General features: G+C 41.5%; 1 protein-coding gene across 3 annotated transcripts in view; it reads right to left on the bottom strand.

Moving 5' to 3' along the window:
• Positions 1-23815, bottom strand: part of CAMSAP2 (calmodulin regulated spectrin associated protein family member 2) — a 115319-nt gene that overhangs the window by 10790 nt on the left and 80714 nt on the right. For 2 of the 3 annotated variants that reach the window (XM_048496704.1, XM_048496706.1), the window contains 5 exons: positions 14099-14192; positions 11655-11748; positions 8848-8930; positions 7459-7531; positions 1297-3490 (listed from right to left, as the gene is read on the bottom strand). In XM_048496704.1, coding sequence (XP_048352661.1) covers positions 1297-3490; positions 7459-7531; positions 8848-8930; positions 11655-11748; positions 14099-14192 — 2538 coding nt within the window. The remainder of the gene's footprint in view (positions 1-1296; positions 3491-7458; positions 7532-8847; positions 8931-11654; positions 11749-14098; positions 14193-23815) is intronic. The other variant, XM_048496705.1, reaches the window with a different exon arrangement.

Raw genomic sequence — 23815 nt, 5'->3', positions numbered from 1 at the left:
CAGACCCCCTACACACTAAGAGGGACTCTGGTAATTTAAAAAAGTTATAGTACAGGCCTGGATCCTGTGGCTCTCTTTTGCTAGGTCTGTTTCCAGACTTCATTGAGTGGAGAATGTGTTCTGATGCAGAAAAGTCTGTCTTTTGAAGGAAGTCCTTTCCTTTTGGGGGAAGTTGTTGGGAGCCCAACTCAGCTACATATTTAATCTAAGAATGTAAGTTGCATCTAATAATGTGTGGGTGTTTGGTAAGGTGGCATACAAGATATATAGTCGTCATGTGGCTTTTTAATGGTAACTGCAAATGTGGTTCTCCACAAATCATGGAGTAAGTTCCAAAGGTCATGTTCCAAAGTTATTAGTGACTTTATCCACTGTTCCATGGAGGTCATGTTCCAAAGTTATTAGTGACTTTATCCACTGAACTAAAAATAATTAGAGTACCGGCACTTTAAGGATTGATCTATTACTATTATTTGAAGTCCTAGAGCAGGGGTCTTCAAACTATGGCCCTCCAGATGTTCATGGACTACAATTCCCATCAGCCCCTGCCAGCATGGCCAAATGGCAGTGCTGATGGGAATTGTAGTTCTTGAACATCTGGAGGACCATAGTTTGAAGATCCCTGTCCTAGAGCAAAGAATGGTATGAGCAGGGATATACTAGGGCATATAAATGCTGCATTCAAACATGACAGATCTCTGTGATGGGAACCAACAGCTTGTTTGCTGTGCTTGCGTGTTTTCTTCACCCTCCTCTTCCACAGAGAACACGGATGGAAATGATACTAGTCTGGGAAGCCTTCTATCAAACCCTAATTTGTCATGACCCTGTTTCCAAATAGGTATTGGAGGCCAAAGCTACAAGATGTTTCCTGGTGCGTTACACTGGAGAAACATCTATAGGATTTTAAAGTGGAAACAGAGCAACTAAGGTAAATCCCTTCTTTGAAGACCTTCAGTTTGCTAATTTTCCTTTAAAATGGTTATACGTTTAGCAATAGCAAAAAAGAATCGCCTTCTGCTTCCCACTTTACTACAGAAAAAAAATCTCATGATTTGTTTATTCATATTCCCTCTCTTTTTCTCTAACAGGGACCAAAAGCAGCTTATACCATTCTCCCCTCCTCAATTTTATCTTCACAACAATCATGAGGTAGAAAAGGCTAAGAGAGAATGACTGGTTCAAGACCACTCAGCAGTCTTGCATTGCAGAGTGGAGTTTAGACCAGGATCCAACACTCTAATCACACCATGCTTGATCTCACTTATGATTGTACAATCTCAATGATGTACTCACCTTGAAAAAGAATCCACAACACACTTTTTGGTCATCCTCCATCTGTTCTTTGTCACTCTCGCCCTCTGATTTCTCAATAGACTCTTCTGGCTTTTCCGGCAGTTTGACGTTTGAGAGGGGGACTTCTATGAGGTTAGGAGTTTTAGCTGGAGGTGGTGGCAAGACTGGTGGGTTCAGTAACTCTTCACTTGGAGTAAGGCAGACAGTTTCAATAATGGGCTGTGACAGTACTTCGGACACTGTGGACTCAATAGGTCTGATCTGGTTCTCCTCTCGTTTTTGTTCAACTACTTCTTGTGTTACTTTTTGTTCTGCTTCTCTCTCACCAGCTGCTTCTTTGTCAGCTGCCTCTTTTAAAAGATTTCCCCTCAACTGAGGTTCGCAGATACGTTCCCCATCATCTCCAAAGCAAACAAATGACCTAGTCTGAATGGGCACCTGACTTGGAGAAAATCTTCTCAAACGAGGAAGACTATCTACAGATCGTGGAGCAGTCAAAGTGCGATTCAAAGGTGTTATTTTCAGTTCATTTGGCCTAGGAGTCCTTTGTATTTTACTAGGGAGAGTGGAATTCTTCCTGGAAGACGACTGTGGGGAGTGATGGGAAGGTCGGGGAGATTCCAATGAAAATGAGGCAATGGGAGAGGATCCAGTAGATCTCAGAGAAGATTTAAGCTCCCGAATTTGTTTCTGGGGAGAAGGCTGAGGTGGTGAAATAACCCAAGCTTGCTGTTCCCTCATCTGCATTAGCATTTCTTGCTGAAGTGATAACCGTTGCATTTCTTGCTGCAGGAAATGTAAGGAAGAATTGAGCTTCTCAATAGACTTTGTATATTCTAAAAGGTCACCTTCATTTATGTTCTCCTCTGAAGGACTTGTCAAATTACACTGTTTCTCAGGATCAACTGGGGTAGTTGGGGGCTTAAGCCATTTGGTGTGGGGATTTTCAACGCTCGCCTTTAATTTTTCTGAATCCTTGTTTAGTTGTTCATCTGGCTTCTGTGTTTCTTTTTCCTTCGGCTTGGTATCCGTAAACACTTTCTCATCCTCTGCTCCAGCTGCCTCTTCTCTCAATGGTGAAATTCCATCACTTTTCTTTTTCACAACATTAAGAAATGCCGTTCTTCCCATTTTTTGCCTCTGCTTTGTGAATGCAGCCTCAACTTTCTTCTTCTGGGCCTCAATTGCTCGCCTCTTCTCTTCCAATTTCATCTTCAACTGCACCATTTCAGAGGCCAACAACTGTGTAGTGTCTCTTCCTTGAGGGAGAGGAGATTCCTCGGGTATTTGAGCCCAGGAAACCATGTGAGGAATATTCAGCTCAGAGCCTTCTGGGGTTGTTTTCTGAGAACTGCTTCCACTGCTTCTGCTGTCTGTGTGATTAAGTTTCTTAAATTTCTGTTCTGCAAAACTGGTCATTTTGACTCCTGAGCTTGAAGAAGCACTACTTCCTGCTTGAGATTTGGCACTTACTGAGCTTGGACAAGGGCTTATTTGCTCCTTTTGGTTGATGCCTCTGCTATCGAAGTCATGCAAAAATCGAGATGGTTCTTCCATATCAGAGTCCAGGCTGACAGTATAGTCTCTCAAGGTAGAATCTTCATCCATAGTCTCTGGAATGTCCGAAGGGACATGAATTCCCGTGTCTGCTTCTGTATTGTCAGTTATGGGACTGAGGGCACCTTTCGTGTCTGCAATATCAGGATTACTCTGATCAGGTTTGACGTTTGAATTCAAAATGTTCATCTCCTTGTTGTGAAGGAAAAACCCATTTGTAATTTGTTGTGGCTGAGTAATGCTGGGAGATTTTTCAGTATCATGGATAATTTGCAAAGCTTGTTCAATGCTTGGTGCCTCAATTTGATTGCCATCTTCATCAGTAACCAATCTGTTTTGCAGTGCTCCATTTGGGAGGTTATACGGGCTAACTTGATTGGCATTCCTTTGAATACTACTGACCTCTGGATGACTGGGAAAGTCTTCATCCCTTTCTTCTTCAATATCCTCACTGTCTTCTTCTCCATTCACAGGTTTGAAGGACAGGTTTTTTCTAATATGTCTGGGCATGCGGTCAGTATTTTTCTCAAGACCTTCATTACTAATAGATCTAGTCATTCGTCTGTTTGGAGTTGTGATACGCATGCTATCTTCTTTGTCAAAAGAAATATCAAATGAAACTCCATGCACTGATGATCTAAAAGGAGATTAGATTAACAAAGTCTTTTAAATCATCTCATATTGTAATATTTTTGAACAATCTTTTTGTATCCCTGCTGCAACATTTGGTATTTTTCTTTCAACTCTACTTTTTGCTTTTTTGTGTGATCCCAATCGACTAACATAATAATGTTAGTAAGTTATGTAGCCACTCTTAGTAACTTGATGGCACACAGGGCAAATGAAATTAATTGAGAGCAGGAACAGCCCTTCACAGAGTGGTCACGTGGATAATCCCTGCCAATGGAATCACTAATTGCCCTCCTTCAGCTCCTTTTGTTACTGTCCCCAAATCCTCAAGCAAAGTGTCCCTGCCTCCAATCAGTTCAACCCTAATAAAACCCCATAATAATAATAATAAAAACCCACAATACAATACCTGTTACATTCACAAGAACCCAAGAATTAGAATCTGATTTGTGCTTATTGTGAATGTATTACAAGTTATCTGGCTGCTGTGGGTTTTCTGGGCTGTGTGACTGGGGTTTGGTAGGTTTTGCTCCTAATGTTTTACCGTGATATTCCTCTGATGATGCTAGCCACAGAAGAGAAATGTTAAGAGCAAAAGTTACCAGACTGCAGCCACACAGCTTGGAAAACCCACAACAGCCAGCTGATTCCAGCCTTGAAAGCTTTTGACAATACATTATTACAAGTAAAAAAAGAAAGAAAAACTTTGAAAGATCTTGTGACTTTAATATTATTTATTTATTTATTTATTTATTATTTGGGTTTATAAACCGCCCTCCCCCAAAGGGCTCAGGGCGGTGTACAACATGGATAGAGCACAATAACATTTTAAATACGATAAATATAAGTTAAAACAGCTCTAATAAGAATAAAAATAAACCCTTCCCCATTTAAAATGCAGCATTAATTAACTCAGGATGGCGGCCTCTACTAATTCCCATAACCCCAAACAAAAGGGGTGGCAGGATCTCCATGATGTCGTAATGGAGAAAAAAGAGGAGGAAGGAAGAAGGAGGAAGGGGGCCCCTATCAACAGCTGGTCTCCCCAAAGGCCCGGTGGAACAGCTCAGTCTTACAGGCCCTGCGGAACTCAGCAAGATCCCGCAGGGCCCGGACAGCTGATGGAAGAGCGTTCCACCAGGCAGGGGCCAGAGCTGTAAAGGCTCTGGCCCGGGTGGAGGCCAGCCGTATCATCGAGGGGCTGGGAATCACCAGTAAGTTGGCCTCTGCTGAACGCAGAGGCCTATTCGGGACATATGGGGTAAGACGGTCCCGCAGGTACGGAGGTCCCAGGCCGCGCAAGGCCTTAAAGGTTAACACCAACACCTTGAAAATGATTCGGAATTCAATTGGTAACCAGTGCAAGCGGCGGAGCACAGGGGTAATATGTTCTCCCCTGGCACCCCCTGTGAGCATACGCGCCGCTGCATTCTGGACCATTTTTAATTTCCGAATCAGACGCAAGGGAAGGCCCGCGTAGAGCGAGTTGCAATAGTCTAACCTGGAGGTGACCGTTGCATGGACCACAGTGGCCAGGTCAGCTTGGGAAAGGAAGGGGAGCAGCCGTCGGGCCTGACGTAGATGGTAGAACGCGACCCGGGTTATATGGGCCACCTGGGTCTCCATAGAAAGAGACAAATCCAGGTGGACCCCCAGGTCGCGGACAGAGGGGGCTGGTGCCAATATAGCCCCCTCCCACACCGGCGGCTGAAAATCCCCAACCTCCCCCCCCCGTCCCAGCCAGAGGATCTCCGTCTTTGCTGGATTCAGTTTCAGCCTGCTCTGTTTCAACCAACCAGCCACGGCCACCAAACAATGCTGGAGAGCCGCAGGGGCAGCGGCCGCTCCCCCCTCCATCGACAGAATGAGCTGAGTGTCATCAGCGTATTGGTGACACGTCAGCCCAAAGCTCCGCACCAACTGAGCAAGGGGTCGCATATAGATGTTAAATAATAGCGGGGACAACAGCGCTCCCTGAGGCACCCCACAATGAAGTGAGCACCTCCGGGACGCTTGATCCCCGCACCACACTTGCTGTGTCCGGTCCCGGAGAAACGAGGCAATCCATTTAAGGACAGTGCCTCGCACCCCGGAAGCGGCCAGGCGGTGGGTCAAAAGGTCATGATCGACCACATCAAACGCTGGGGTTAGATCCAACAAAACCAGCAGCGCCGATCCGCCTCGGTCTAGTTGTAAGCGGAGCTGATCTGTGACGGCGACGAGAACGGTCTCCGTCCCATGCCCAGCACGGAACCCGGACTGGAAGGGATCAAAAGCCGATGTGTCCTCCAGGAAACCCCGAAGCTGCTCCAACACCACTCTCTCAATTACCTTCCCCAGAAACGAAAGATTCGAAACGGGGCGGTAATTGGCCAGATCACCAGGATCTAACGATGGTCTTTTTAAGAGTGGGCGGACCACTGCCTCCTTCAACCCACCAGGAAAAACTCCTTGCTCAAGGGAGCTATTGATGATACTCAACAGGTGGGGTCGTAACTCCGCCCGGCACACTTTAACAAGCCAGGAGGGGCACGGATCCAGAGGACAGGTAGTAGGTCTAACAGCAGCCAGGGCCCTGTCAACAGCGGCTTCCGAGAGCAGGGAGAACTGGGCCAAACAAGGGCCAGAAGACGGCAAGGGAGCCTCCAGTTCGCTTATTGTCTCTAAGGTGGCAGGTAAATCTTGGCGGAGCGACATGACTTATTGAATCTAAAATAAAAATTCCTTCCTAAGAAGCAAAAGGGATATATTCAGCAAACTCTTAGTAACTAATAAATGGAGTTTGCAAATACAAACAATAAACTTGAGCAAAAAGGACAGATGTTCAACAGTATAGAACAGTGGTGGCGAACCTATGGCACGGGTGCCAGAGGTGGCAGTCACAGCCCTCTCTGTCGGCACGTGCAAACATGTCTGGGCTGGCCTAGGGTAGTGATTCACCTGTTCGATGAGTTGCACGGTTGCTTCAAAGCAAAGCCACCAACTACTACCAAGCATGCTCCCGAGTAACGCACGCCTTGGAGCCAACCATTTTTTCTAAACTAAAACCTCAGTATTCAGGTTAAATTGCCGTGTTGGCACATTGCGATAAATAAGTGGGTTCTGGGTTGCAATTTGGGCACTTGGTCTCGAAAAGGTTCGCTATCACTGGTATAGAACCTCTGATACCTTCTATGTTAAAAATGAAGAGTAAAATATTGATGCAGTAATTGCTAAAACAGCAGTATTCCATGGCGGATGGAGGTGTAGCAAATATAATGCATAGTTATGAACTAGTTGACATGCAGATTACATACAATGGATAAGAATGAGTCTTGGATGTGTATCACATTTCCTGTCATGCACAGAATTTTTAATGTAAACTACAATCTGTTTACATTGACAGGTCTAAATGTGTAGGTCCTGCTAACATAATCCATCTTTCATGAAGTCTGTGTGGGGGTGGGAGGAGGGGAGTTGAGTAATATGGATCTTGCAAAATAGGCCCTATTTGCCAAGATTTTTTTTCATATACAGGCCCTCGTAAAGACTCTACATGTCATTGGGAGAGAATATGTAAGCCCAAAGCTTACTCATGTGCTTCCCCATGTGCATAAAGAACTACCTGCTTCCACACCAGCCGACTTCTGACATATCATTTATTGAACTTCCTCACTGCACCCCATTCACCTGGCATCTGGTATTTTGAGTATCAAATGCCAAATGAAAATATTTTTATTAACTTGGCCTTTTAGTGGAATTTAAATTTGTTTTCTGCTGCTCCTGGATTAACCTCGCTGCTGCAGTTTGACCGATTCATTTTATTGTTTTATGAGCATATACTTATTTTGATTTTAAAATTCTATGAGTTTGTAGGCATTATAAGTGTAATGTAAATAAGTAATCAGGCTGGGCATGAAATGTTTTCCAAGTCAGCAGAAGAACAAAATAGAAAACTCAAACATTGGCAGGATCCTCAACCGAGAGATGGCTTACCGTTTCTCTTTGGGCCACGTCCCTACATATCCATCCACATAAGACATAGATGCAGATCTTCTAATGTTGCCTACTTGAAAACAATACAGAATATAACATGAAAGTCCATTCTTAGGAAATAATAATTAAAGGAAACATTCAGAAAATGAATTACATTTGTCATATATTAAGACGATTGAAAATGGACTTCTAAGATCTGTGCAGGTTAAAAAGGTCATATATATTATGTATATGCTAACAAATTTGTTAGTAAAGGAACAAAGAATGCACATCTCTATTTCTGAACAATATTACAAAATATTATACAATATTATTAAAACTTTGAGCGCAAATAGCTAAATTCTCACTGATATAAATTGAGTGGGAATCACAAACTACTATTTACCTTAAAAGAAGACTAAGTTTTTTTCTCAGAAATGCCCTTTTTCTCAGGGCTTCTTAAATTCATGCAAAAGTTATAGGTATTTATCATAACAAAAAACTATTTATATATAACCTCTTGGGGCCATCTTACACATTCAGGATTGTCTTCCTTTCAGGTAAACATGGGTTATACTTCAGCCATATTTAATATCATTTCTTATTTTTAGCAGAATCCTCCTCACTCTGGTTTTTGAAAAATATAAGCTTTATAATTTTTTTGTTTCTTTTTAGGATGCTGAAAGAGGAGCTATCTTCAGGTTTGTTTTGTCATTCTTTTTAGCAAAGGAGAGTGGCAAGAATAACATTTTGACATCTTATTTATTTGCAGTTCTTAAAATGACATTACTGACAGAAAATAGTGAGGAATTGAAATGACTGCTGATGAAAATTAAAACAGAAAGTGCCAAAGCAGGATTATAGCTGAACATCAAGAAGACAAAAGTAATGATTTCAGAGGAATTATACAACTTTAAGGTTGATTATGAAGAAATTGAAATTGCTGAAGATTTTCTGTTCCTTGGTTCTATTATCAACAAAAAGGAAGAATGCATCCAAGAAATCAGAAGGAGATTGAGACTGGAAAGGGAAGACATGAGGAGCTATAGCACACAGAAGGATGTGTTGCTGGCACCCAACATCATGTTAGTTCATGTAATGGTATTTCCCATTACTATGTACAAGTGTGAAAGTTGGGCACCATAAGACGGAAACAACTTGATGGCTCTTAACACACAGACACACACACACGCAAGCACGAACATACACACACACAGAGATGTCTATTCCATCTAACTAGATCAAATCAGAAATGGGTCACTAATATGTTTAGCGGCACCACTACTTTAATCAATAATTTCAGGGCATGCATGTAGCATTGTATAAAGTGACATGAGGCTTTAATATAAAAATTCAAAAAAGTCACTCTGCATGGGGAAACAAAATTACATTTCAGTTTCATGCTGTTACCTGGAACAGATGAATAAGGCAGATTGTGAGTATTCCTAACCGGTGGAATCTGGTGAGATGGTTTAAAAGTTGGTCCAGCCACACTGGGGAAAAAGAAAAGAAAAAGACATATGCTGTTATAGTTGCATGCGAAAGTCATTGAACAGAGTAGGGGGGGCTTCATTCAGACATCATGGCAGATCTCCAGTTATCAGATCTCTAGCTGTTTGTTTCCCACCAACTGGATTTCTAGCTGTGGTTTCACCCCAGTTTAGAAACCTGGAGGGGGAGGGGGGAGGAGAAAAACTAACTTGTCTAGGCCCCAGTATTCAGGTATCATGGCAAATAAGAGCTTGAAGGTTTCTGAATCCAGGAAGACTCCAAATGCACTGTGAACAGAGGAAAGGAAGTCCACAAACATGTAACAAGCTCATGGTCAAATAGAAGCTTGTAATGATGTCTGAATGCTGCATATAAAAATTAATTTGATGTTCAAATTTAGGTTCAAAAGCATTAATTGATGTATCAGAACAAGTTAAATTAGTCTGTAAAGATTTACATGTGGAATTTTATCTGGAGTTGCACCCTGAGAGAAAGCATTCTCACTGGAGGGTGGATTGGATTTAAAATCATATGTTTAATCACCAAGCCAACAAGCCAAATAAAATATATTTACACCAAAGATTGTCATTTAATATTAAGATACTTCCTGAAAGCGTGTGCTGATCAGTTGTTATAACCACCAAAACATGCTGATTACAATCAGATGGAAACTGTTTACAATCCTTATACAGCCTGAAAGAGTACTCTGTAAATGTTTTAAATATGTATCTTAACATTGTTGCTATTTGAGAAGTGAAATACAATAAAAAGCTTAATTTTAGGTCCCTTAAAGCATGTGCCTCTCAATGTTGTCTTTTAAAACCAACACCATTTTTACATGGAAAAAACCAGAGTACCATTGTGTGAGCTATTTTCAAGGCAGTCACAATCCATTCACTTTATTTTCAACCCCAGCCATTTAATCTGAAGAACAAGCTCCACAGTACACTGATCTGAAGAACAAGTTCCACAGTACACTGCAACAGTATTTTCAGCGACTTTCAGACTGTGTTCTTATGTGCCTTGGGGCTCCCCAGAAGATTCTCAAGAGTTCTTCAAAGAGATGACCAACCATGACGTTCCCTCTTAAACATGATATCTTCCCTTGTAAGCCACAGCCTCAGTGGAGAGCATGCTCTCAGTTTATAAGAGTCATGCTTAACAGATGCCACTGGTACCCCCTCATAATCTGAGAAAATGCCCCAGTGTCTTCTATAACATACAACAGTCAATTTAACAAGAACACCAGGATTTCTTGAAAAATGACTGAATGTGGAAGGAGTCCTTGTGGGCAGGAATGGAAAAGCTGTTAGCCATGTGCTATCATTGCTTTCTGGTTCTACTAAAAGATCCTCTATGAAACATAATATATACGCATATTTAGTAGTCATTTTTCTTTTCATCTGCTTGATAGTGTGATTAAGTTCCCATCATATTGCAACGATATAGTTACTGAGCACAAAAACATGCTGCATACAGAATGTGTTGTCCTTCAAAACAGGTTTAATGTCTGGCCATGGACAGTTGAGGTTTTACCTGGCATGCAGGTAAATAGAATCACATGGTAAATAACAGTAGGCCTCTACTAAAGGGATAGTACATTTTCCTCTAGGACTGTTGGCAAACTTCAGAATGGCCTAGCCAGCATATTATACAGGCATGCAGTTTTATACACTTCCCCCTACTGCTTAATAGCAATTTCCCCCCAAAACTCAAAGAAATGTTTCAAACATTCTGTGGAGAACATCATGTGAAAGTCACTTCCCATAAGCGTACAACAGGGTGGACTGACCATTTAACTTACAGAAAGTTTCCAGCAGGCAGCCCACCTGGAGGGCTGCTGGTAACCAGGAGTAAAATGAACTGAGCCCTCTGCTTAGCACTACAGGGGCCACTCAGCCTGGTTTGCTCTCGGGTCATTTTAACTTCCCAGCCTTTGACTGGTACACATTTGTCTGACACAGGAAGGGGATACAAGGGAAACTTTCAAATAGAGTGTTCTCCCCTATGTACAACCTGAGATAATACATCTCACAAAAGGACAAAAGTGTATCTTGCCTGTACATTTGAATAATTGGCATCACAGTTTGATCTTAAATATCCCTTCAGAATTTTCTTTGTGTGTAGCTGCTGTGCCGCTAAGTCACTGATCTGTCCAAACAAATTCCAGTGGGACAACATCCCCTTTGTCAGAAAGAGACATTGGCTAAAATAAATTCTGACTGATGAAAACATACACCAAAATAAATGCCTTTAAAGGGACACTAAATACTTTGCTGTTTTATGACCTGCTGAAAATATATTACAGAACTATTGATAAATATATTAACTATGTGTCTTTCCTTGTTGTAGACAAGAAACAATTTTGTATATTGCTATGTTTGTTAACAGAGAAAGAGTCCGTATTATTGTTCCATCATACTTTACCGAAATGTCACTACCAAGAGGGAACATTCCGGCCATCGCCCCACATCTTGTATTAGGCCGAGAGGGGGTGTTTCCTGGCTTTGGAAACCTTAGCAACATTGCAAAATGGGGCTGTACTGCACTTCAAGGTATGTTTCCTTTCTCTGGTGCTTTGAGTCCCTTGCTCCTTATGCATGGAAGAAGGGGGAAACAGATAGTCAAACAATGAGTTTTGTTAGCTCCTCACCATTTATTTTTAAAAGGTACAAAATAAAAACAACTTGAAATGTATATAAAAACAGAAGAGGTTTGGGAATTACCTGCCTATTGGGTCAGAACTCTGTGAAGCATCTGAATAGCTTCTTCTACTGGTACTTGCGGCAGGAACAGAAGATGTTTCCTTCGGAAGTTCAGCTTAAACATTGGAAAACATTTATATGTTGTTATGCGGTTGGAGAAGAAAATTCAGTTTTAACAACAGGAACACACACCAAGACTCTGTTCACTACACTGTATTTGGTTGCATGAGTAGTCAGCTTGCAACAATGGAATATGCAGTGTCCAAAGTTTCGCAAGCAGGACATGCTGGTGATGTGGAAATCCTAACCCACAGAAATTATGTCCTTCCCATGAGCACTCTCCTCCCACACTATTCTGCTCATGCAAGATTATTGTTTCACATGACAAAATTATATGTGAAAAAATGTTGGTGAATAATAGTGCTTTAACCTGCTGGGCTACATATTTCCTTCTCCTTTTACCTCCACTGAGGCCAACTTTCTGAAAATCAAAGATTCTGTCTTGCTTTACTCCAGCGTGGTATACCGTATATACTCGTGTATAAGTCGACCCACATATAAGTCGAGGCACCTAATTTTACCACAAAAAACTGGGAAAACTTATTGACTCGCGTATAAGTCGAGGGTGGGAAATGCAGCATCAATTGAGGCATCAGTAGGTTAAATGTTTTTGAATATTTATTTCAAAGAAAAACAGTAAACTGGCTCTGTAAATTAGTGGAAAAGTGGGTCAACAAGAACAATATGGTATCAACAATAACTTTAAAAGGAGTACACCAAAACCTTACGCTCAACCAGCAACCAAGCTAAAACACAAGAGTTAAAATCCTTCAAAACTGGATTCCTCAATGCATCATCTGTATGTCCAAATGTAACCCAACTTAGATTTTAAGAGGGATATTATCAGAAATGAAAAATCTACTATTAGCTTCCATTGTAAACAATGGGGGATGGGGCATCCCCTTTGGGGGTCAATAACTTTGGATCCCCTGACCCAAACTTCACCAAACCTGGCTGGTATCATAAAGAGACTCTCCTGATGTGACCAGACAGGTTTGGTGAAGTTTGGTTCAGAAGGTCCAAAGTTATCTACTAATAGCTCCCATTGAAAACATCTACTAATAGCTCCAATTGAAAACAATGGGGAATGGGGGCACCTCCTTTGGGGGTCCATAACTTTGGACCCCCTGAACCAAACTTTATCAAACTTGGCTGGTATCATCAGGAGAGTCTTCTGAGGGTACCCTGAAATTTTGGTGCCTCTAGCATAAAAACTGCACCCCCTGCTGGTCGGCAAAGTAAAAACACAAAAAAAATTAATGACCCGCATATAAGTCGAGGGGAGCTTTTTCAGCATTAAAAATGTGCTGAAAAATTCAACTTATACATGAGTATATACGGTATTAGTTAAGAGCAGGCGGACTCTAATCTGGTGTACCAGATTTGTTTCCCCACTCCTATGTGCCTGCTGGTTGACCTTGGGCTAGTTCTTTGGAACTCCCTCAGTCCCACCTACCTCATAAGGTGTTTGTTGCGGGGAAAGTAAGGGAAAGGAGTTTGTAAGCCCCTTTGAGGAGAAAAAGGGGGGGGGGTAGAAATCCAAACTCTTCTTTTTCTTATCTTTGTAGCAACAACTTATTTATTCAAATGACAGGTGGAGTGCAAGATCTGATGGACTTACATGACACTGTGCAAGATTATGACTACACTTGCTAGAGTGACCCTCAATGTAACCTGTAACGGTTGAGCACAGGCTGAATAACATGCAGTCCCCATCACTGCCACAAGTCTGACAAGTAAGGGTTAGGCATTATCAGGCCTATCCATGTATATGGTTCACTGCTTTGGTGCAGATTAATATTATTTTGCTGCTCCATCATGTACTGGTTCCACTAGATTTGCATAGTGTTTAAGCAGAGTTACACTTGGAGAATGGTAAATTGCCTCTCCAAATTGGTTACATTAGGGCTAGGCAACTGTTAGGGGCTCCGCTTAGTCCCCAGAGCCTTCTTACCTGTTGGCCATCCAGAACAATATTTCATTCTAAGGGCCTGAATACCACTGCTATGCATTTGAGCTAATTTGCTTCAATCTGAGATATCTGCAAAAGCTCTCTAACTTATCTGCAAAGGCTCTCTAACTCATTCTTCCGTAGCGCTAATAGCAGCTTTGGCAGAGTTATTCCCTTATGTACCTTACCATAATACAAGCAAATGGGAGTGATCAGTTGTGGCTCCCATTCACAGTGGGAAGACAAAGGCTTAAAAGCTGCTTGGGTGCATGCAATATCTGTGTCCCAGTAGGAATAAGCAATACTGCAAAGCATGCAGTCTCCATCAGTTCAAAATAACAGTCTCTATTAAAAAATAGTTACTGACCACAGATCTTGGAAAAATTTGACATTATCATAACCCAATCCGCAGAATATACATAGTTAAGTTACCAAGAAATAGTTCAAAAATTACCTTGGGGATGAACTACAACTCGAGGCTGAACGAATGATGGCTTCACTACTTCAAACCACCAGAAGAGCTCTGCCATGAACACCAAATAATTGCTCTGTAAGGAGAGGCAGAAATTTAGTCAGTAAAATAATAAAATCTGAACAAAAGTTATATAGATAAAATTGGCGAAAGATCATAGGACATTTGAAACCATGGTATTAAAAAACTTTTATGAATAAAATAAAATTAATAATGCCAAGAATGACACTTCCTATTTCTTGTAATGGTCTGCAAGAACAGCAATGACGCGGCAACCTTTACACAATTGCTGGAGCAGCCAGGATGCCCCCTCACATGCACACACAAACAAGACAGCCTGACAAATTGACAGGGCTAGGAGGACCTCAGTGGAGGAAGTGACAGTAAGCTGGCAAGCAGGAGATGGCAACAGCACGAGCGTTAAGGTAGCACTGAATACTCTGGCCTTTTTAGTGGCTTGCTTAAGATTAGCAGAATGAACGTAGACAGGAAAAATACATGCTGAGTGAACCATTCAGAGATATGTTTTTGTGCACAAATCCCAGTTGTAGAGGTAAGAGTGAACTGCTGCAGTATTTACACTCCAAGTAGGGAAACCTTATTCACAGTTGCTTTTATTTCCTATTTTAAAACTATAAACATGGCTAAGTTTTATAGACATTTATATACACATTCTGGATTCTGAGATACATTCAGAAGGATTCTAGTCAGAGTGCAGTATAAAGTTGGCCATTCTGGCAGGGGCTGATGGGAAATGTAGTCCATGAACATCTAGAGTGCAATAGGTTTGCCACCACGGATATAGGTTCACTAAAAAACAGATAATGGATATTAAACTGGCCACAAGATGGCAATAGAAGGTAAGACTAAATAATTGTTTTACAGGCAGTCTCATGGATATGTGAGGGAAAGGTATCTTTGTGCCTGCACTTTTAAAAAAATATTATTCATTATAACAGAGTTTTATTTCAAAATCATTCCAGTATGTTTAAAGGGAATTTTCTCTTTGAAAACAAGAAAAGAAAAATGATGACAGGAACCAGTAGCGACAAGCTGTCTACTGCTGTTGGAATGAAACAGGGTCCACGCCATATGACCAGTGATGTGGGGTGAAAAGTTTTCCAGAAAAGTTTTCTCATGCTGTATCTTTCCAGTAGAAAAGTTTCCACCCCACACATGGAAATATATATCTATCTATGATCTATCTATCTTTAGTTGTTAAGTATCTATAGTTGTTAAGAGTTGTTGCGCTGCAAGTCAATCATATTAGATGAACTAAATCTGGGATATGACGCATGGACAGACCCCAGTTCTTGTACAGGTGTATTTGCCTTCTGCATTGTTTTAATTTTGCTAACATTATTCAAATAGGAATAAGAGAATATTTTGATTCAAAATTTCCCAGAAAACTCACATCACTGCATTTTACACTGCAGCTATAACAAGAGGTATACCAAGCATTAGTTTGTGTGCAAATTCTCTTATGTATGTGCAGGTTCCTCTGCCTCACTCATCTAACAGCAATAGCTTGGTTGGCATAGCTGAAGAGTAGTTTCAAAGAAAAAGCTATTTAGAGAAGCAGAAGAAGAATTTGGATTTGAACCCCACTTTTCTCAGTTGTAAGTCGTCTCAAACCGGCTTACAAACTAGTTTCATCCCTCTCCCCATAACAGACTCCTTGTGAGGTAAATGGGGCTGAGAGAGTTCTAAGAGAACCATAACTAGTCCAGGGTCACCCAGGAGGCTTCATGTGTAGAAGTGGGGAAACAAACCCAGCTCATCAGATTAGAGTCCGCCACTCAGGAGGAGGTGTGAAGAATCAAACCCGGTTCTCCAGATCAGAGTCCGCCACTCTTAATCACTACACCTTGTTGGGGATGAGGGACAGGGGAAAGGAATACTTTTCTTTGGATCCCAGGTTGCACAAATCTCCCCTAAAAAATCCCCTTAACCATAGCCTGCCTAGACTATTATTCAGAAGCCGCATACAACAACCAGCACAACTCTGGTTGGAGTTGGAGGCCAGATCAAAACTCACAGACACAGAAGAACTACAAATGGCTAAAAGGGTTTTAGTTTGGTTTGTGTCATTTGCTTAATATTCTCCAGTTTGGCCAAGAATACACGAATATTTTCTGAAAAGTATAAACCCTTCATTGTGTTCTTGTCAAAACTGTGAGGGCATGTCCTTTTCATAGTTCCTGCTCAGGACTGTTTTGCTAATTAACACAGTAGTATAGCTTTTAAAGCTAGAATAGATTTTCCAGCAGATAAAATCTATAACCTAGAAACTAAACATGATTACTCTTTTTTTTTACCACAGCATAAATTTATGAATGCTGACATTTAAAAACATGGACACACACAAACACATCCCACCCTCAAGCTACACCCCATGCTGTTGAACAACTATATCATGGCAGGCTTGCTTAGGAGCCTCAACACTGTAAAAGGCATCATCTACCCACAGCTGAGAAGTTTCTTGTTGCCATGGTTATCAAATACAAGCTACAAACAGCACTGGAAAAGAAAATGCCGCCTTTAGTATTCGGCACAACAGTAATTAAAATGAATGGAAACACTCAGAAAAGTTTTCCATTCAAGAGTGCAAGAGAGATCAGTTCAGCATTTTTTCTAAAAGTATATTATACTGAGCTAGGAGTCCAGAACTAGTATGAGAACTTATACTGACGTGGCAAGAACATATGCAGCCCTAAAAGCATTCCTTCCCTATACATGCTCTCTCAGACACCAGTATGTCACAAGGTACCACCATTACATTTTCACGGCTCTTCCAAATACTTCTTGCGAATTAATTCACTTTCAAAAAGGAACAGGGGAAATGCGACTCAGTGGGATTAATTTATTTCCCCCCAACCAAAGTAACAGGATTCTACTAAACTTAAATTAAGAGGTTTATTTTTTTTAAAGATGATAATGCTTCACTGATATAATACTTAGTAGGGAAGAAACAGTGACCATTGGTATTTTCTACAGACAGATCACCTTTATGAAATTACGCTAGTGGGCCATCTTGCCTCAAGTAAGTGAAGCATGCATTATCGTACCTGACACATCTCAATTCTGGCTGACCCGCTTTCAAGGAAAATGGGTTCAGAGTGGAGAGTTTTCAGCATTAATATTTTATAAGAAGTCGATGTCTACCCCATAGAGAAATTCAGGTTATGCAGGACCCAGGAACATGGCTTTTCCTTTGGCCAGCCGAAAAATTACCAGAGAACTCCTGAACAGGTTAAAGTAGGACAAGCGGCACAAAGCAGAAAATAATCAGTTTTTTCCCTTTCTTTGATGATTCCCCTTGAAAGCAATTAACTCTCAGTGGCTAAACATGACCTACTTCACCAGTGCATAACAGAAAACTGTGAAGAGATCAGCAAATATATTTCATAACAAAACCTAATTAAATATGTTTGATTCACTCTTACTGTGCAATCCTACGCAGAGCTACTCCACTCTAAGGCCACTGAAATGAATGGGCTCAGACTGGAGTAACTCTCCTTTGGGATGAGCTGTCAAGCAGGTCTGTACAACTAGTACTATATAAGCTAACTACCAGACAGTGCTGATCCTTGACAAACCTTACTTTGAAAATCCCAGACAGAATGGAAAAATAGTGGTTTACCTGTAATTTGGAGGGCTGTGTTTGCCTTGCTGAGTCATAAACAGACCTGCTTTGAAACATGTGTTCTAAAGATTCCTCATGCTATTTAACGTCTACAATGCCAAAGGCATCTCTCCTCCTCAAAACAAATCAAGAAAGAACAACTACAGTAAAATCATTCAGATTCTCAGCAGTTGTTTGTTAGTGCTCTCATATTGCATTCTCATCCTGTAGACAGGCACTAGTGGCTGTATCGTGTGCAGGATCTCATGGGGGCATTCTAACTCAGCAGGCAACTGGACTGTGTCAGACTTCTCTCATGTTCCCACCAGGCAAATATCCCCCCCCACCCCCCCGGCATATAGAAATGTGCCTGAAGATAATTTTTAAAAATATATTCTTTCAAGTAAACTTTCAGTTCTCCTTTGTATCTGTTCTCCATCTCTGTAGGTTACCTGGAGAAATATCAGTTGGTAGTCAGGTGATATACAGGAGCCTCACAAAAACCAGTTAACCTACAGTGAGTGTGATCAGGAGGCAAGGTCCAAAAGGGATATTAATAATTGGAAAAATCCATATATGGAAAGTTGCTCTGGGCTAGGGACAAGCTATAACTACAACTGCTGAACAAGCCCCTGGTGACGTTAGAAGGGAGAAGTCAGTACTGGTCTTTCAGTCTGAGATTCTTTGCTACATATCTGAAGGTGAGACTTCCAAGTGAGGGCCAACTTCTTACTGTTCTCCTTGCTTTTTAAAATGGTATTAGATGTGATAACTGTACATTACTGTGTGAGACTCCTATCAAACCTTTGTTGTTCTGCCTTCCCATGGTGGGGAGGGGAGGAAAAATTCTGTCCACAGATTGTTTTGAAGGCTCCAGATGGAGGATACTGAAGGAAATAAAATGTGGAGTGCCCAAAGTATCTTACACAATCTGCTATGATTGTGCTTGGGATAGGGAAAGACAAATCACACAGACAACTCTTGTACATTTATTGAAAAGAGACAGCGCCATGCTGTCTTCTGCCTATTTAAGATGCATTCAAAAAAGAAGGTTGGGAGGAAACATTTCTCCACATTTTCTTGATCATAATTAGAATTCCAATTATAATTGTCAGAAGAATCACTAAGGGGATACAAAAAGTAACTCATGCATTTGTCTTTGTCACTTACAAAAACAGATGGATTGTTCAATCATGACTGCCAACTAGGGTTGAGGGAATCAACTGATTTTGGCAGAGAATGGAAAGAGCACATTTAGCTCAGTCAAACTCTGGACAAAGGATGTTATTCTCCAAAGGTAGTATGAGCATATTAATGCCCCCCAAATCCAGGTACCCTAATTTGCATCCTATGAAAATAGATAATTATGCAAACAAAGCATATAGTCATCTACCAGTTGCTTTCCATCTCCTCATCCTATTAAAAAAAGTTGGGAAAGGATCATAGAACCTTTGGCTCATGCCAGGATTTGCTTTGTTCTGAGATAATAGCAAAGCTTGTCTGGAAGAGACTGAAAAGTGAAGCAAGCTACAGTGCCCTCTGATTCCTGCCTGGATCTCTCTATGACTGCTTAGAAAAACTTGTTCAAAAGTGACATTATTCAACAAACCCTATTCATATCAATGTATTTAATTCTCAACATGTTATCTGTGGATACAATTCAGAGCTAGCAACTGTAGATAGACAGGTCAGATGTTTCAACAAACCTGAGAAAACTGCCAGGTTTGCAGAAAAATGTGAAATACATTGGGAAGGGGAGGGGGGAGGTGGACTGTTAAAACCCTCTAAAATTATAGAAGCAGTACCTGTAGATTTAGGAAATGAATTTCCTCAGTGGCCATTGCTAGGCAACTATAATGTAACTGCCAGCCTTCAAGCATTGGTTTATGGCCATAAAAGGCTCTCTATACTGCATTGGTCAAACCTCACCTGGAATACTGCATCCAGTTCTGGGCCCCACAAGCTGGAACGGATCTCAAGGAGGGTAACCAAAATGGTAAAGGGTCTGGATTCCATGACCAGTGAGAAGTGGCTTAGGGAGCTTAGGTACATTTAGTCTGGAGTGACATGACAGTTAAGGAGTGACATGATAGCCATGTTTAACTATTTGAAGGGATGTCATGTTGAAGATGGACAAGCTTTTTTCTCCTGCTCCAGAGACTAGGATAAGGAATAATGGGTACAAGGTACAGGAGAAGAGATTTCACCTAAACATTAGGAAGAACTTCCTGATGGTAAGGGCTGTTCGACAGTGGAATATGCTGCCGGAGGGTCGTGAAGTCTCCTTCTTTGGAGGTTTCTAAACAGAGACCATATGGCCATGTGTCAGGAGTTTGTGTTTTCTTGCATGGCAGGGGGTTGGACTCAATAGCCCTTGTGGTCTCTTCCAACTCTATGATTCCATGATTCTACTCTGAGCAATAATTAATGAATACTACTTGGCCATGGATTGTGAATTTTTCATAGTGTATTGTCTTTCTGTAATTTGTACACTGTGATCCCTTGTTTTTTCCTGCTACTGTTCAACAGCAGTCATCCCACAAAAGCCTGTGTGATATAGTAGTTAAGAGTTCCTTAGTAGGATCTGGGAATGAGGTTTGAATCCCTACTTAGCTGTGAAAGCTCACTGGGTGTTCTTGAGCCAGTCACACATTCTCAGCTTAACCTACCTCACTCAGTTGTTAGGAAGATAAAACAGAGGTGAAAAGAATAATGACTATGCTTCAGGTCTCAATTCTGGAGAAAGGCAGAGAATAAATGAAGTAAATAAATAATAATAGAGCTGAAGATGGAGGGGAGATAACAGGCACATAGGAAGCAGGGAAAAGTGAGGATATAGGGGTTGCCAGGAGGACAAAAAAAGGTACTAATGTCGAGAGCAGATACTAGTGTGAGTGAGGTGCTCCCCCACAAGTCCTTGCATGTTCCTTACCATGCAACTAGGCCCAGCCTGGCAGCTAGCACTGCCCAACTCAGCCACATTTCCCACATGTACAGGCTTCTGGGGGAGGGAAGAAGAGACAGCTGAAGATGGAGTGGTGGTGGTAAAGATAGGTGGGTGGGTGGGTTGGTGGGTACAAAGCAGAAAAAGGGGGAGAAGCTATGGGGGCTTTTTTAGGACTGGAAAGACAAAACAGTGGGGAAGATGCCTCCGGAAACCCTTATGGGTCTTCCACTTGTCTCTTCCACATTCTTACCAAAAGCTGGGTAAAACTCTCTGATGCCCAGCCCCCTCCCGGGGTTGGGACCGGATGCCATCTATCCATTTGAGGATGGGATGTATTGTTGCTACTGTTTTAAATTGGATTTTAATGATGTTATTCGATTTGTTTGTATACTGTTATTTGTCGTCTTTTGTTTAATTTGTACAACACTCTGAGCACTTTGGGGATAGTGGTCTATCAAATCGAATTAACAACAACAACAACAGTGTTTCAACTAGACATCACCGTGATCGAGGACAAGAAAGTGACCATCATCGACATAGCAGTCCCTGGTGACTGCAGGGTCACTGAAAAAGAACACGAGAAGGTCACTAGATACTGCGATTTGAAAATGCGAGGAGCTTTCCAGTGTTCTATGGCTACCAAACCCAGCTGAGGTCATCCCAGTGGTAATCGGCACGCTGGGCGCAATCCCAAAAACACTAGGAGCAGCACTTGAAACATCTTCGAATTGACAAAATTAACATCTGTCAAATTCAGAAGGCAGCCCTGCTGGGATCCGCACGAATACTACGCCGATACATTACAACTTCCTAAGCCTCTGGGTGAGGCTCAAATTGTAATGAAGGCCAACAACCAGCTAAAGATCTGGCAGCTGTGAAATCTACAACAACAACAACAACAATAATAATTGTAATAATTGTAATGAATTGTAATGAAAGCCAACAACCAGCTAAAGATCTGGCAGCTGTGAAATCTTCTACTACTACTACTACTACTACTACTACTACTACTACTACTACTACTACTACTACAACAACAATGCAGTCTGCAGTTTTAGATTCCCTTTTGTATCTGTTCAATTTTGTTATTTTGTGTGGACACACATAATTTAAGGAACCAATGAGAATTTGAACAAATAAAGCTACAGAAAATTTTCTGCAGGTATTTCTGCAGTACTGAAAGGCTGATGAAATTCTGACTCTAGAAACAGTGGCAAAGTGTCAGCAATCCTAGAGTGACTGCGAGTTCTCTAAATCTCCAAAGCTAAAGGTTAAGTACTGTTATGAATGAAAAGGCAAAAGATTTACAAATAGCTTTTAAAGAAACATTTGTTATGAGAAGTAATGATAAAAAGTAGAATTTACTCTAAACATCTACTACCCCATCACATTGTAAATCTTCACTCCAAACTCAGTATTAAGGAAAAGTCAACATACTTCAAGAGCTTCATAAGAAACCAAAAATAAACACAGACTAGCATAATCTTTCCCAAAACACAGAACATTTATTTCAATTACTCTCTCCATAGGAAGAGGACTCACTTGGTAAGAAGGAATGGTTGGAACCAATGTATTCACTCAAAATATCCCTCGAAGAACTCACTACAATACAGCGTTCGTGTCTGCACAATCTTAATATATATATTATAGACTCTTCTTAAGCAGCAGACCTCAATGCAAATTTGTCAGTATCCCTCGTCAGTTTTTCCTACTAGGGCATGAGCTCAGAATCACATAAGAAGGTATGAGGGTGAAGAGATAACACAGAAAACCTATAATACTTCTGTCTGTGGCCAAGGGAACCCCTTATGCATGTGCACAGCAGAGCTGTCCACTTTCTCCTCTGCACAGAATCAACACTTCTATGAGATCACTTCAACAACAAGAGGAAGTCTGTGATGCAGCCTTTTGGATAGAACAGAGGAAGTGTAATTTAAAGAAAAGCACCCTACTACGTACACCCTTCTTTGGATTATAATGATCAGGAGCAGAAAAACCATAGAGTTTGCCTTTAATTGAACAAGAAATATTGCAGCAGAAGGAGCATAGAAGTGTTAAGGTGATGAAGTTATTTAGAAAGCTGGTAACATCCTATATCAAGCAGATATGCTAATCACTGTGAAAATTATCATCTGTTGAAGAGAAAAAGGACTGATGTTCCACCTCACCACACAACTAAGTATTTTAGTTTGGAAAAAGTCACTTATTTCACGCATTTCTCTCAAACGGTACATTACTGGACTAACAGAAGGAAAACTAAAGCTACAGAAAGATGTCTTAGGCCGTTTCCACACTCACCTTTTGTTGCGCGCTACTCGCGGCAAGTAGCGCTGGGTCCAGCCGCACTCCCCACTACAGCAGCAGCGACAACGCAGCTGCTCCGATGCTGCCGCTCTCCTACCCCCTCAGCACGTGTAATTTCTGTTCCTGTTCAGAACAGTGCCTTTTGGGAAAACCCGCGGGGAGCGTGGGCCAGTGGGGAAGCCTGGGGGGTGACTCCAGGTTTCCATTTTCCATCCCGGCAACCGCTTTAGTGACGGACCCTCCCCATCCTTAAATCTCCAGGCTACATGGCGGAGGTGTGCGTGGATCGCGGCGCAGCCAGCCAGTTATTAATTTTTTTTATTTTTAACGCTATCAGAAATCCACGCCGCTTCCAGATAGACAGTTCTTGAGCACACATGGGCATAGACGCATATTGTGTGTGCTCAAATAGACGTGAAGACGTTGATTTGTCCCTTTGAAAACAAAAAAAAAAAAAAATTCTGACCCCAGCAATAAGCGCAGGCAGCCAAATTCAGGACACACCCCTGAGCCGGATCGTAGGGGAGTCCTGCCTGGCTGCTGCGCAGCTGCCACGCTCATTGAACAAAGGGGCAAAAGCTGCGGTGGGGACATGACTTCCCGGCAAAGCTCAAAAGGTCCTTGGAAATAAAATCGTAAACCAGTGCTGCAATCGACCTCCATTTTAGAAGTGGGGAAACGACCTTATACTATCTGATCATAGAACAGAGTTAGCCAGAACAATCTACCGCTCCTGTCTACTATGGATATGCCAGGAGCTAAACATATGCGGGGGAGGGTGGTATACAAGCATAACAACAACAACAACAACAACATCCATATA

Source organism: Sphaerodactylus townsendi, linkage group LG05, assembly GCF_021028975.2.
Source record: "Sphaerodactylus townsendi isolate TG3544 linkage group LG05, MPM_Stown_v2.3, whole genome shotgun sequence".
In the NCBI taxonomy this organism is placed as follows: Eukaryota; Metazoa; Chordata; class Lepidosauria; order Squamata; family Sphaerodactylidae; genus Sphaerodactylus; species Sphaerodactylus townsendi.
This window is presented reverse-complemented; position numbering and strand designations above follow the sequence as displayed.